Raw genomic sequence first — 15379 nt, forward strand, 5'->3', positions numbered from 1 at the left:
TGTTGAGCAGGCTGAACCCCCAAGGAGACCAGTCCACCAGGGGAAACTTCTCCAGAAGTTTTCAGACCTTAATCTTATCGATGCTGGCTGGCACAACAACAATATGGGCGAAAGGCGATGTGTGTGCGTAAAAGGGGGGGTGGCCGGAAGAGCAAGAGGTCGTGTCTCTGGATCGTAGCGGGGTAGAGCGGGTGATCTTCCAGAGACCATTGAAGATCCACTCTTCTCCACGACGGGAAGAGCAGTGCGCCAGTGTCGGTAGGCTGCCAGTGGGTCACCCCGCTGGGCCCCGATCTCATCCATTTGGAATAGCCCTCAGACTTTGGAATATTTGCTGCTCACGCTCCTAGCCAGCATGGCCGAGAAGATGGCATCAGAAGACCAACGGGTCTGTTGGGCACCGAGTTGGGGAAAGCAGATCATGGGTGCCACGTGGAGGATTGGGAATCTCCATAGATCTTCTGCTTTGGGCTAGGTTTGAACCCATCACCAACGGGAGACGACCACTCGCTTCCCGCAGCTCATTGCCAACCCAGCACCGCTGCAGAGCGGAGGGAGGGCGCCGCATGGCTAGCAACGGAGCGACCGCAACCAAAGACCGGCGTTTTTTAGGTGCACTGAGCTGCCGCCATCTCCATCTCGTTCGAAGGTCTCTGGAAGAACATCCGTTCCATTTCCCGGTCAAGGCAGAACTCGAAGAGCCCCGGGGGGGGGGGGGCTTTTTTGGCGGAGGTCCTGCTTTTCAACCCGACCTCCGCGGGTAAGGGCTGAGAGGGGCAAGGGGTTCTTAGCACCACTGCCTCTGGGTCATCTGGCGGGGCGGAGGGGCCGTGAGAGAGAAGAGCACCATGGGCACTTGGGCGGCACTGCCAGCCGGAGGTCAGATCTCCGTCGGGATCGGGCGGGTGGTCCGCCGCCCAGTTGTTGTCGGCCGGCAGCCGTTCCAGGCGGCTTGGGAAGGGGACGAGAGCACCATGGCCACACAGTGGTCTAAATTCAAGGAGGAACAGAGCACCGTTGTTCGGGAGGTGGGGGGGGAGAGCTTTAGCACCAAACGCCGCCTTTACGCGACGCGTCCCCAGAAGTACAAACGGCCACAGCAGGCGAGGAACGTTCCCCTTGCAGGCCAAGAGAGGAGGGGTAGTGGACACGGGCGCTGGCCCAGGCCACCCAGGGACACCGGCCTCTTGCTCTTCCTTCCCCCAAGTGGAGCTGGTCTGCTGGACGTTCAGAGGAGAGGCGTGCAGGTGGTGACGGCGTCCAGCTTTGGGGCAGACGATTGGGTTAAAAAGCTACAATTCCTATGATTAACAGCAAAACGGCAACAATAATCGGGGGAGAACCATCATTTCTTTTTTTTTTCCCCCACCAGGATCTCCCAAGAAAAAAAAGAAGACGACGCCGACGAAGGGAAATGGATTCGAAAGGTTACACGATACCAAAGAAAGCAAAATGGAACAGCGGACGGTCAGCGGAGGCAAAGATGCCCCTTTGCTCTGTGGCTGGGGATTTAAAATTATAATCCTAACAAACTCAACAAAAACGAGAAGAGAAAGAAAGAGAGAGAGAGAGAGAGAGAGAGACATCTTATCCTGTGTTCTTCACCTGGCTTTGAAATTCTATTGTTCTGTGCGTGTTTGTCAAGTGCGGCTTTTGAAAAAAACACAAATATACAGCTGCCTGAGCCACTTGCGGCCCGTCGATTTGTGAGATTGCGCGTGCTTGGTGTGTACTGCATTGGTGTGTGCGCTTGTATCTCGGGTGTACACGTAGGTGTGCGTGAGAGCTTGGCTCGCGACGAAAAGGGGGAAAAAAGTCCGGGTTGGTAGGTCCGAGCGGAGCAGGTCCTCCTCGCAAACCCCCCTTCGGCGATCTTCTCGCGTTCCGAACCGCGAAACTTGCCAAGTGACGATGACGTCGGGAAGGGGTGGGGGGGGACGTCCCGTGCTCCGTGGCACCAAGAAGGAGCCTACCTTGTGCAGGAGGGTCTGGGAATTACCCACGTTCTCCCATTCCACTGTGCCGCCGACCACAGCCGTGTCCGCTCCTCAACCGGGAAAGCGATCGGAAGGGGCCCGGATTCGTGGCCGGTTGGTGTTTGGCGGTTGCAGCTGGTGACGTTGTCGACGCGAAGGCACGGGTGAACGATGACCGAGGCAAAGGTGGTGTCTAGGGCAGGGCCGGCCCCTCTTTTAAGACTGCGGTTTTCTACGCGGCTGGTTGGGAAAGAGAACGGGATTTGGGGGGGCCTCCGAGAGAGAGCTCACCTGTCCCGTTGCCGCCTCTTGCAAGAGGGGGGGACGGTCCCCGAAATATTTGCAGAACGGTCATTCCCCTGCTGGATGGGAGCCGGACCCCACTCTGGAAAACGGGGGCCGTCGTGCGTGGCCCATGGGCCAGGACTTGCCTGTCCTGGGTGGGCCCGTTAACGCCTGTGGATGGGTGCTCCCCCCCCCCTACTGAGTGTCCCCACGTGTGTGGAGGGGGGGGCGAGGAGAAGAAAGCACCAAGAGGGATGAGAGAACTTGGCTAAAAGTTCTACAAATATGGAGCTTCTGAAATCGAGATCTTTTGGCGGTTGTTACCCAGCTGGGAAACCGGGCCACTTCTGCTACGGGAAAGTGGGGGTCCCTGGGTCTCCCGTCAGCTAAATGACAACCTTACTCGGACACAAGCACCAACGGGACACACACACACACACACAGACACACTTTCGCACACCTAAGGGAGGCGTGAGAAACACTGGTTTTAGCTTACACTTGTCTCCTAACCACTCCGTTTTCCTTATTATTATTTGTTTTGCTTAAATCCAAAGGATTTTTGCACAGCGGGAGGGGAAAAAAGCAGTGAATTGTGCAGAGTTAAGCCTGGTTCGGGACCGGGTGCGAAATCCAACCTTTAACATGCAAAAAAGCTGGGTCAAATTCTGCTGTGAAAAGTAGCAAGGCCGTGGGAGGGGGGGTGGGGGCTAAGCAACGGAGGGATGTATAGATCTATCATCTACACCTGTAGATAAAAATGAAAAAGCAGAAACAAGCAAACTCGTTCTTTTCCTAAAGAAGGGCGTATTGGGGGAAACCTCCCTCCCAAGCCATCGAGAAAAAGGCATTGATTGACAGAACGTCCCTGTGTATCGGTAGGGAAGGGTCGCGGGGGGTTTTAAGGGCCGCGCGGAGAGGAGAATTTCGGTCAGGATCCCCTGGGATATGCGGTGAAGCTTGATTTAGACTTTGGTCACCCTGAATGCCGGGGAACGTACCCCGCCTGTCGCCCGGGGACGGTTGCGTCGTTGTGACCTTCATCACCCCGCGAATGTTGACGCCACGGCTACGCGGTGCTCGAAGGACAAAGCGCATACCCACAAAGGTGGTGTCCAACGGTCAGCATGAAGTGTGGGCATCTCCGCACAACGCGGAATTGGGATTTGGAAGGTGCGCACCGTCGTTGGCTCACCTGGTGTCTGATCCTGCCTTCGGGAAAGTGGACTTCGGAATTGGCTTCGTGGGATTAGAACAGTGTTTCTCAACCTTGGCAACTTGAAGATGTCCGGACTTCAACTCCCAGAATTCCCCAGCAGTGGTTAGGACAGTGTTTCTCAACCTTGGCCACTTGAAGATGTCCGGACTTCAACTCCCAGAATTCCCCAGCCAGCATTCGCTGGCTGGGGAATTCTGGGAGTTGAAGTCCGGACATCTTCAAGTGGCCAAGGTTGAGAAACACTGGATTAGAAGGCGGATTATTTCCAGAGACCAGAGGGTCTTCTGATTAATTAATATTGATTAGGGGACTGGACACTAAAACGTGTGAAGCACGGCTGCAGGAACTGGGTATGGCTAGTCTGACAGAGAGAAGATCTTGGGGGGGGGGACATGATAGCAGCCTTCCTATATTTGAGGGGCTGCGACGAAGAAGAGGGGCTCAAAATATTCTCTAAAGTCCCCGAGGGCAGGACACAAAGCAACGGATGGAAACTAACCAAGGAGAGATGCAACCTGGAATTAAGGAGGAATTTCCTGACAATGAGAACAATGAATCAGTGGAACAGAAGTTGCCTCCAGACGTTGTGAATTCTACAACACTGGAAGTTTTTAAGAAGAGATTGGACAACCATTTGTCTGAAATGGTAAGAGGGTTTCCAGCCTAAACAGGGGGTTGGACTAGAAGACCTCAAGCCGCCTGCAGCGTAGACATGTGTCGGTGCCTACGCGCAGTTGGAAGCCAGTCTAAATCAAGCTTTACTCGCTGGGGATAACGTTACAATGGGACTTACACACTGGCCAACATTCTCCTTCCTGGGCCACCGTTCGAGATTATTTAATTAAGTGCAACCCCTTTATATCAGTATTAAAGCTTTGGGGGTGTGTGTGGAGGGGGCCCTTCTCAAATCCCGAAGACGGGAGGAGAGGAAAGGAGAATGGACATTTTGATAACGCCTGCTTGTCCAGAAGACGCGGACTCGCAGAATGGAAAAGCGGCTCGGTTTCTATTTTTTTTAAAAGCCCGTCGGAGAACGCGAAGAGTTTAGTTGGGGATTTCATTGGGGAAATGTTATATTTCCCATCACGAGCCAAAACAGAATCACTTTTCCACGCTGCTGGAAAGATTGTGTTCGACTGAGGTGAAAGTAAAGAAAATCCACGGAGCACCATGAGATTAGCTTCTAAGTAAAACATTCATAAAATCGGGGTTTAAAAAATCCGATCGGATCCCTGCACAACGGTGTTTCAAACTTTGGAGACCGGTGGACTTCAACTCCCAGAATTCCCCAGCCAGCAAAGCTGGCTGGGGAATTCTGAGAGTTGGAGTCCACATATCTTTAAAGTAGCCAAATTTGAAAAAAAAACCAGCTATACATCATTACTTCGAACTGAGCCGCGCTGACTTTAGCGCAACTTACTTCGAAGTAAGCGTGACGGGGATCGGGGCGTTTAAAAACACGGGGAAAGGGGAGCACCTTCGGGGAAATTCCGATTCCCCTTTCGTTAAAAGTAGTAAGGGAAAAAAAAAATTAGCGATTGAAATATCGACAAGAAGGTCATTTCTAACAACGGATAACATTTCATAGCACCGGTTCAAACTCGCTGAACGGAAAGCGTTTCGTTATCGGAGATGTTCGCGATCAGCCGGCCCTCGCAAAGGTTTAAAAACAGAGGACGGCCGTTCTCCACCACAAAAAGCCTTTGTCGGGGGAGATTCGTCTGTTTTTTTTATTTTTTCAGACCGTACTTTTTTAAGGCTCCTGAAAATTTCTCTTCGGATGACGGATTTGGCAAATCCTTTTTTTTTCTTTTTTAAAGGATTTCGGATTTTGCTATTGTTATTTTTTTTTCTTTCTATTTTTCTGGAACGTTTTGACGACCGACAGGTTCGAAATGTCGCGTGGGGCGTTGGATTTTTAAATATATATATATATATATATATATATATATATATATATATATATATATATATATATATATATATATATATATATATATATATATATATATATATATATATATATATATATATATATATATATATATATATATATATATATATTTGGTTGTTTCCTATTCAAGTTTTTTTTTTCTTCCTGGGGGTCAAAATTTCCAAGCTAGCCAGTTTCCCCCAATCTAGCTGTTTTACAGATGTGACTTGGCTTGCCGTGAAAGGGATCAGCGACCTGCATTCAAAACACACCAGTCGACTGCTAGATCGGGGGGAGCCGGCATGCTTTTTAAAAAAAAAAATAGGTGTGGGGGATTTTTTCCCCAGAGAATTTCCTTTCTATCTTGCCTTGTTTTCTACAGGGCATCCGATATCCTCCGCACCGAAGGCGGGCAGGACGGAGCGCATTTTGTAAACAGAGAGAGGTCTTTTAAGTAGGCCCAGATGGGGGCCGAAGCACCAGCGTTTCTGTTCTGGGGGGGCTGATTATTCCATCAGTGGGCCATCTTAGGGGTGGGGGGGGAAAAGATCACTCTCTAGAGTCCAGGACAGGTGTTCTCACCTGGCCAAAATGTCCTCGCAGGAGCAGAAGCTCCCAGGACTTCTCTGGTTCCTAATTCCGTTACCAAAGGTGAGACCTTGGGTTAAGGTCAATGGGAGCACCGTTAAGTGTTCTGGGGAAGTCGGGGGGAGAGGCTAACGCGGATGTTCGCCCTGTTCTCAGAGCGGGTCCCCTCCCACTTCTCACCTCCCTCAAAGGGGTGAAGCCCTTCGCCCCAGGAATGGCTGATCTTACCGCCTGGGCGCCTCCTGAAGGATCTGTCCTAGCGAGCCGAGGACAGAGGAGAAGGTACAGCCCCAATGGGTTCTGAGTCTCCCAAGGGGGAGCTGCACCCGTCTTTCTCGCCCGGGAGGGAATCCCTCTGTGGTGCTTTCTCTTCCTTTGGGGGAGATGGAGAGAGCAGACCCCCCCCCTCCGTGAATCGGTCCCACTCCTGGCCCCCTTCCTCTTGGTTCAAGAACATTCAGGCGGATAAGCACCAAATGGGGTGGCAGAGACCCCCCCTCCCAACCGTCTCCGGAGGGGAGAGGCTGCCTGGGGAAGGGGACGGGACTGAGGTAGGAAGAGTCCTAAGAACGCCAGTGGAGGGTGGACGGGCGGGGGGGGGGAAGGGGCCGAGAGGAACCCCTCCCCCGAGGGGGCATTTGGTTGGATTTGGTTCCGGGTGTCCCATCTGCAGAGCAGGAGTGTGGGATGGAGGTGCGGTGGGGGGGCGGTCAAGGGTGCCACTTCAGGTGGCCTGGTCCAGCTCCACCAGGAGTTCCTCGCCCAGCTGGAAGTGCTCGCCACCACGCCTGGAGACCTCCTCCTCGCCATCGTACAGGGCCAGCTGGGAGAGCGCTGGGCCGTCCACCACGAAGGGCAGCATGTCTCCTAAGAGGCCTGGGGGCAGAGAGTCGGGGGGCGGGGGGGAAGGAAGGCGAGAGAGAGAGAGGTCATCAGGGGTTTGGGACCTTAACCCGCATCCCCCCTCAAATCCGGCCATAGTAAGATGTCTTGAGACAGCCGGGAAAATCCCAGCCACGAGAGCAGGAAGCGTCAAAGGAGGAACTAGCCTGGAATCCTTGCACAGCTGCAAGAGGCGTCAGCTTGACTCCACCTGGTGGTTTCCCAAGGGAAGGCAAGCAGTCTAGGGCAGTGTTTCTCAACCTTGGCAACTTGAAGATGTCTGGACTTCAATTCCCAGAATTCCCCAGCCAGCATTCGCTGGCTGGGGAATTCTGGGAGTTGAAGTCCAGTCATCTTCAAGTTGCCAAGGTTGAGAAACACTGGTCTAGGGAGATTCTCGCAATATAGGTAAGAGCACAATAAAGTGGCTGGCTTGGTTCTTTCCTGAATGGACCCGGTTGCTTGCGCCTGACAAGACTACATCTCCCAGCATTCAGGAGGGTGCCCTGGCCAACCATCCCTCAGCCCCTTCCTGGTGTCCCATCATCAATGCTTAACGGAAGTGGGGTTCGTTCTCCGTTTAACTGCCAAGAAGAAAACATCAGCCCACCCACACGGTCAGGGCAAGCCACCAGCATCTCAAAAAAACAGGGGCAAACCCCACTCCCTTCCAGCACTGATGATGTAACCTAGTTGGGTCGTGAAATGCCCATGAGAAATGTTCATTCAGGACTGCCAGGTCTAAGGGACAGGACGGGGGCTCTGGGCTGACCCCGCCAAGCCTCGTCCACAGAACCGCTCGACTCCAGACCCCAGCGGCACTCACCCATGGGTTCCTCCAGGGCCAGCAGCTTCTTGCCCAGGGCCACGGTGCCCCCGCAGCCCCGCTCGGACCGGCCATCCAGACACTCTTCCACGCTGAGCAGAAAGCCCTGGCGGGACAGAAGGCTTGTCTATCACAAAGGGATTTTGTGTGGGCACGAATGAAGGTGCGCTAGCTTCATCCCGGCTGAAGTCCTTCCCCATGCAGGGGGGGGGCACCTCGGAACTTACCAGGCTGAGCGAGGGCATCAGGAAGCTCTCAGCCTCGTGGTTATGGGCCCGCTTGGCGGGGCTGGTCTCTAGGAAGAGATCCCTCTCGTCATCCAGGCTAATCTCCCGACTCCTGTTGGGGGGAACGGAGGAAAACTTGAGCCAAAGACGGGTTCAAACTGAGGTTGGGGGGGCTGGGGGCTGTGCCACACGATCCAGAGATGGGCACACAAAATGGCCAATGAAAGGCACGTGTTTTAGATGGATGTTTCTCAACCTCGGCGACTTTTAAGATGGCTGAACTTCAACTCCCAGAATTCCCCAGAGCTGGCTGGGTAATTCTGGGAGTTGAAGTCGACCCATCTTAAAAAGTGGCCGAGGTTGAGAAACACTGCTTTCAATGATGAGCAGATGAAAGAATTATTGCCCCCATTCCTCAAAACAATTTCAATTTTAACTTCTAATTTGAACAAGTACCGTATTTTTCGGAGTATAAGATGCACCAAGATTTTGAAGAGGTAAATTTTAAAAAAAAAAAGTTTTTGCACTCTGCAGACCTCCCAAACCCTCTGCACGACTCATTTTTTTGTGACAAACCGGGCATGCAGAGAGTTTGAGAGGCCTGCAAAGTCCTCCTAGGGCTGGGAGGGGGAGGAGGCAAAAATGAGCAATAAACAGCCCATTTTTCACTAATTTTGCCCTCCCCATCCCCCAGGATCACTTAGCAGGCCTCCCAAACCTTCTGCATGTTCATTTTTGCAGAGGGGTGGGGTTTCAGGAGGCCAAAAATGCTGTATTCAGTGTATAAGACGCACCCAGATTTTCACCCCCCTTTTTTGGGGGGAAAGATGCGTCTTATACTCCGAAAAATACGGTAAGCAGGGCCGGAGTTTCCTATAGGCTGACTAGGCTTCAGCCTAGGGCCTCAAGATCAAGAGGGGCCTACATTCAAATTGTTAGCAAAATTAAAATTACACTGTTCTAAAAACAGTGAACACTAAAACACTGAACCGAAAATAAGGAGAAATTCTACGCATATGACTAATAAACAAACATAAAAATGTATTGGTTAAGATCGTTCCAGCGCCGCGGCAGTTGGGGAGCCCGCCCACGTTCCCGGCACCGGCGGTCGGGCGAGAGGCGTGGCCGCTCCCAGTAGCCGCCCCGTCGACGCGGAGCCCACCAGCGGCCAGGCAGGTGAGGGCGAGGGGGCCGAGCCGGGCAGCTGAGCGCAACAGGGGAGGCGGCTGGCCTCGCTGCCTTTGCCGCAGAGCAGAGCCGCCCTCCGTTGGGAGGCCAGCTATATATATTGACGTGGCACGACAAAACCGCGGTCCACTAATGCGCGCCCGATTAAAGCGCGTACCTGACGTCATCAGCAGCGCGACAAATACGACCGCAGAGAAAAAAGGGCGCTTTAAAAAGCGCTTTTAAAGCAAGCCGATTCACATAAAGGTAAGGGTTAGGGTTAGGGTTAGGGTTACGTTAAGCGTTAGGTTTAGGTTTAGGGTTAGGTTAAGGGTTAGCGTTAGGTTTAGCGTTAGGTTAAGGGTTAGGTTTAGGGTTAGGTTTGGGGGGTTAGGGTAAGGTTTTCGTGTTAATTTTAACTTTACCGCTGTTTTCGTCGCGTTAATTTTAACTTTACCATGATGTTTTCGTCACGTTGTGATGACGTCAGGTACGCGCTTTCGTCGAGCGCACTTTAGTCTACCGCGGTTTTGTGGTGGAACCATATATTGATATATATTGATATATATCACAGTAATGATGTATTTTATTGTCTCTCATGCAATTTACAAACTTAAAAATGGGAGGTGAAAGGGCCTCATAAGTGGAATAGCCTAGGGCCTCTTTTCATCTAAATCCGGCCCAGACGGTCCAAAGCTTCACCTTCCCTGTTTTTGCGTTATCGCCGTCAGTCGCCCTCCAAACTCTGATACAATTAAAGTCAGGGACTGACCTCTTCCTCCCGCCCATGGGAGGCCTCTGGCCATTCAGGCCAGTCCCGTCCTGCACAGACTGGATCTTGACCGATGCCACCATCTCCACCATCTGGCCTTCTCCGCAGGGCAAGTTGGCCAGAGGGGTCTCAGCGGGGCGGCCTTGGCTCAAACTGCTGTCGCTGCCCCAGCGGGGAAGAGGAGCCGCTTCCGGCGGGCGCGGGGACACGCCATGGAAACTGCGCGAGCGAGGCCTCGGAGGGGGCGAGGTGGGCCGGGGGCCTGCCCCCGGATCTCCCCGTTTCTCGGTCAGCCACGGCGGATGGTCGGTGCTGCTGAGCTGAAAATCATCGTCCATCGAGATATAAGGAGCCAGCATCTCTAAGTCGAGGCCTTCGTAATCCTGCAACGGGAAGCAGGGAGTTCTCAGTAGAGGGAGGAAGCAGAAAGAATCTAGAACGGTTGCTGGAATTGGGACTGTCTAGTTTAATGAGAAGAAGGACCAGGGGAGACATGATAGCAGCCTTCCAATCTCTCAGGGGCTGCCCCAAAGAAGAGGGAGTCAAGCTATTCTCCAAGGCACCTGAGGGCAGGACAAGAAGCAACGGGTGGAAACTAATCAAGGCGAGAAGCAACTTAGAACTGAGGAGGAATTTCCTGACAGTGAGAACAATTAGTCAGTGGAACAGAAGTTGCCTCCAGAAGTTGTGAATGCTCCCACACTGGAAGTCTTTAAGAAGATGTTGGCTAACCATTTGTCTGAAGTGGGGTAGGGTTTCCTGCCTAGGCAGGGGGTTGGACTAGAAGGCCTCCAAGGCCCTTTCCAACTCTGTCATTCGGTTAGAACTGAAAAAAGCTTCCTGGATGAGAAGCGAAATGTTTTAAAATAATAAACCAAGAAAGTCCAGCTGCTTTTTTGAAAAAAAAAGCACTTTGGGACAACCATGACCAGGATGATGGGGAATCTTCATAGATATGGAGTCAGAGTCAGAAGAACAGAGGCCCCCACCCCCTGAAAGATACCACAAAATATGGGGGTTCTTTCCTAAATGGATTGAATATTTTGGTAGCGCAGTAGCTGAAAACCCCAAATCCCCTTTCCCTCCATTTGGAGGGGATGAAAAGCCAGAAGCAACCCGAGTTTCGTCCTAAGAACAGGACAAAGTGAAACTAAGGAAGGAAGGATCTCCTCTTCATCCAGGAGGGTAGTACTGGCAGTCCTCGACTTACGGCCACAGCTGAGCCCCAAATCTCCATTCCTAAGCGAGGCAACGGTTAGCTTTACGGCCTTTTTCTCGCCACAGCTGGGAAGCGAATCGCTTGAGTTGTTAAATACGCCACCATGGTCGCAAAGTGAATCTGGCTTCCTCCTTGACCTGGCTGGTCAGAAGGGGCTGCCAAAGGGGATGACGTGACCCCCGGGACATTGCGACCGTCATAAATACGAGTCAGTTGCCAAGTGTCCCCATTTTGATCCCGTGACCATGAGGGAGGTTGCCATGTTGGTCAGTGTGGAACTAAAACGCTTTTTTCGGTGCCCTTGTAACTATGAATGGCCACGAAACAAGCGGTTGTAAGTCGAGGACTACCTGTGGGTCGGCCTCCCAACTGACACCACCACCACCCCCCCAGCAGCCATACCTGCAGCGCCGTCTCCATGCTCTGCTCTTCCTTGTTGGAGGCAAAGAGCTTCTGGACGTTCTCCATGTCGAAGATCAACTCCTCGGGCAGCTCCGTCTTCAGGTGGAGGAAGGGAGGAAGGAAAGGAAGCTGAAGGCTGGTAGAACCCACCGCCTGGGGGCCCAATTCCCACCCCAAATAGGGCCTTCCTCCTTCCCCACCCCCAGGGATGTCAAGCGAAGGCCGTTGCAGATGGAAAAATTACCACAAGGTGATCAGCAGAGAGAGGGCAGGAGTGTGTGCGGCTCTGGCCCCTTTTAACCAGAGACAGACAAACCGATGCCCTGTTTTCCCCAAAATAAGACATTCCCCGGATAATAAGCCCAATCGGGCTTTTGAGCGCATGCGCTAAAATAAGCCCTCCCCGAAAATATTGCAACACAACAGCAGCAGCCATGAGGTGACCTCGTTCTCCTGCACCTCAAAAATAATAAGGCCTCCCCGAAAATAAGGCCAAGCGCTTATTTTGGGGGTCAAAAGAAAATAAGACCCCGTCTTATTTTGGGGGAAACATGGTAGACAGATAGATAGATAGATAGACAGACAGACAGACAGAGGTAGGGAAGGATAGAGGAATGGATGGGTGATAGATAAATGATCAACGGATAGAGGGATAGATAGAGGGATAGGTAGAGGGATGGATGGATGGATGGATGGATGATAGATAGATAGATAGATGACAGATAGATGATAGATAGATAGATAGATAGATAGATAGATAGATAGATAGATAGATAGGTAGGTAGGTAGGTAGGTAGGTAGGTAGGTAGGTAGGTAGGTAGGTAGATAGATAGATAGATAGATAGATAGATAGATAGATAGATAGATAGATAGATAGATAGATAGATGATAGGTAGATAGGTAGATAGATGATAGATAGATAGATAGATAGGTAGGTAGGTAGGTAGGTAGGTAGGTAGGTAGGTAGGTAGGTAGGTAGGTAGGTAGGTAGGTAGGTAGATAGATAGATAGATAGATAGATAGATAGATAGATAGATAGATAGATAGATAGATAGATAGATGATAGGTAGATAGGTAGATAGATGATAGATAGATAGATAGATAGATAGATAGATAGATAGATAGATAGATAGATAGATAGATAGATAGATAGATAGATGATATAGATAGACAGACAGAACGGCTAGATTGACAGACAGACAGAGACAGATTTGGATGGATGGAAAGATGGAGGGACCGATAGATGATAGATACACATAGAGACCGACGGATGGATAGATAGACAGATAACCCCTCCCCCCCCCCACCAGAGTGTCCCTCCAGGTTGCCTTACTAGACTGTGATTTCCTGCCACCTTCTTAACCACCGGAGCCGTCTTGGAAACCGGGAGGGGCGGTTTCGCCCGCCCGGTGCCCGCTGCGGAGTTCTGAGTCCCAGGCGGGTCGAAGATGGGCCCCAGCAATTTCTGGAGATCCGGACTGCAGAAGCGTTTGGGATCCAGCTGCAATTCCTCTTCGCTGATGTTGGCCGGGCGCAGGAAGGCCAGGATTTTGGGACCCCGAAGCTCTGGGGAGCAAAAGCGTCAGGGGTTCAGTTAGGGGAGGGGGAAGCTGGCAATCCCACCCCACCCCATTTCCCCCCCCCCACTGCCCTCTTTCCTCACCAAAGCTGAGGTTGATGATGGTGTCTCCTCCGTTGGGATCCATCTCCTCCAAGGCGCTATCGGAGTCGAGCCCTTCGAGGCAGGGCGGGGGCAGCCGGCGATGCTCACCTTGGCGGTCCGTTTGCTCCAGGGACAGGACCAGGCCATTCTCTTCCACCTGGCTATGGGAAGACATGGAGACAACATGGAACCCTTCAAGGTAGGCCGGGTTGGGAAACAGACAACAGACAGTTGGGAGGAGATAGTTTCTCCACAGCTCTGCGCTTCAGAGGCACCCAAGGAGGTTTGGGAATTGGAACACAATGTGAATCAAAGGGCGGTGGGAGGGGGGGGTTGTTTCGGGGACGGCGTCCGTCTTGGAAGTTTTTCGACCTCTGGGTGGGGGGGGAGCAGTGGGGGGGGGGTTGGCTGACCTCAAGACGAAGTGAATGCAGACGATGCTCTCGGGCTGGGAGTTCTTGCTGCTGGAGATGACGGTGGCCTCGGTCTGGATCCAGATGTAGCCCCCATTCCTGGCTAGGAAGCGGTACTGCCCCGTCACGGCTTGTCCCTTGCTTAGCACTGCCGATAGGGAGTGAAAGACAGACAGTCTAGAACAGACAGACAAACGGATAAGCGGGGGGGGAGACGGGGGAAGAGACGGTAAGGCGGAACAGGATTCGCTTCGCTCTCGCGGGGAGGATACGACGTTTGGGTCGACCCCAGACCCGTTCCGTACCGACACCCCCCACCCCCCACCCCACAAGCCTTCGTCGTCCAGGTGTGGAGTGGACGGCAGGAGGAGGAACGTGCGGGATCGGAGAGGAACCGGCCAGGCCTGCGACGTGCTGGACTTACGGGTGTTGATGCTCTTGCTGACGGAATCCGAATCCAAGGCGTGGATGTATTCGTAGAGGGAGCAGCCAAGCAAGCTTTCGGAGGTGTAACCGGCCATCTCGACAATCCTGGCCCAGGAGGAGGAGAGATCGGACAGTCATCAGGGAATCATATTCTGACCGAGTGAGAACAGGGATCTCCAGCCTCGGCCACTTTTAAGACTTGTGGACTTCAACTCCCAGAATTCCCCAGGCAGCACCCAGTTTGATTACGTGACTGTGACGATTCGTAAGCGGTGAGAACCGGCCGTAAGTCCCCGTTTTCAATGTTGCTGTAACTTTTTTTTTCTTTAACTAATTCTGTTTCCGAATCCATTTCTATTAATGCATTATACAGTCTCTTTATATGCATTGGACTTTGATCTCTAAGTTGTTTGAGTAAATTATCCTCGTCTTGCATAAAACCGATTTTTTTTAATCTTTGTTCCATCTGGCCTGTAACTGCCCATACTGAAACCATGTTTGAATTGCCTTTTCCTCTTTGAGTACATTCAAGGGTTTTAATTGTTAATACACCTCTTTCTAAGGGGTGGGTAGGTAGGTAGGTAGGTAGGTAGGTAGGTAGGTAGGTAGATAGATAGATAGATAGATAGATAGATAGATAGATAGATAGATAGATAGATAGATTGATTGATTGATTGATTGATTTGGAAAGAGAGATGAGAGAGAGATAAATATGGAGATGTATATAGAGAGATGGATAGATAGAGAGAGAGAGAGATGGAAAGAAAAATAGATTTGGAAAGAAATGAGAGATAAAGAGATAGATAAATATGGATATATATATATATATAGAGAGAGAGAGATTTATAGATGAATATAGAGATAGATAGAAAGAGAGATTTGGAAAGAGAGAGATGAGAGATAAATAAAGAGAGAGATAAATAAGGATATGTATGTGTGTATGTATGTATAGATAGATAGATAGATAGATTGATAGAATGATAGATTGATAGAGAGATTAATATAGAGGCAGATAGAAAGAAAGAGATTTGGAAAGAGAGAGATGAGAGATAAATAAAGAGAGATATATAAATATGGATATGTATGTGTGTGTGTGTGTGTGTGTGTGTGTGTATGTATGTATAGATAGATAGATAGATAGATAGATAGATAGATAGAATGATAGCGAGATTAATATAGAGGCAGATAGAAAGAAAGAGATTTGGAAAGAGAGAGATGAGAGATAAATAGAGAGATAAATATGGATATACAGTATAGAAAGAGATGGATAGATAGATTGATTGATAAGAGAGGTGAATATAGAGATAGAAAGAAAGATAGATTTGGAAAGAGAGAGATGAGAGAGAAATAAATAAAGTGAGAGGCAGAAATATGGATATATATA

At 50.9% G+C, this 15379-nt stretch overlaps 1 protein-coding gene across 2 annotated transcripts in view; it reads right to left on the reverse strand.

Moving 5' to 3' along the window:
• Nucleotides 1–5724: 5724 nt before the first annotated feature.
• Nucleotides 5725–15379, reverse strand: part of HIF3A (hypoxia inducible factor 3 subunit alpha) — a 36086-nt gene continuing 26431 nt past the window's right edge. For both annotated transcript variants that reach the window (XM_087727234.1, XM_087727233.1), the window contains exons 7-15: nucleotides 13994–14100; nucleotides 13570–13717; nucleotides 13157–13317; nucleotides 12827–13059; nucleotides 11494–11589; nucleotides 9873–10255; nucleotides 7934–8045; nucleotides 7707–7812; nucleotides 5725–6874 (exon numbers count right to left, since the gene is read on the reverse strand). In XM_087727234.1, the coding sequence (XP_087583360.1) occupies nucleotides 6723–6874; nucleotides 7707–7812; nucleotides 7934–8045; nucleotides 9873–10255; nucleotides 11494–11589; nucleotides 12827–13059; nucleotides 13157–13317; nucleotides 13570–13717; nucleotides 13994–14100 (1498 nt within the window). In that variant the 3' untranslated portion in view covers nucleotides 5725–6722. The remainder of the gene's footprint in view (nucleotides 6875–7706; nucleotides 7813–7933; nucleotides 8046–9872; nucleotides 10256–11493; nucleotides 11590–12826; nucleotides 13060–13156; nucleotides 13318–13569; nucleotides 13718–13993; nucleotides 14101–15379) is intronic.

Source organism: Thamnophis sirtalis, unplaced genomic scaffold (genome assembly GCF_051295495.1).
Source record: "Thamnophis sirtalis isolate CommonGarterSnake01/CBP01778 unplaced genomic scaffold, rThaSir2_p1.2 scaffold_13, whole genome shotgun sequence".
Lineage (NCBI taxonomy): Eukaryota > Metazoa > Chordata > Lepidosauria > Squamata > Natricidae > Thamnophis > Thamnophis sirtalis.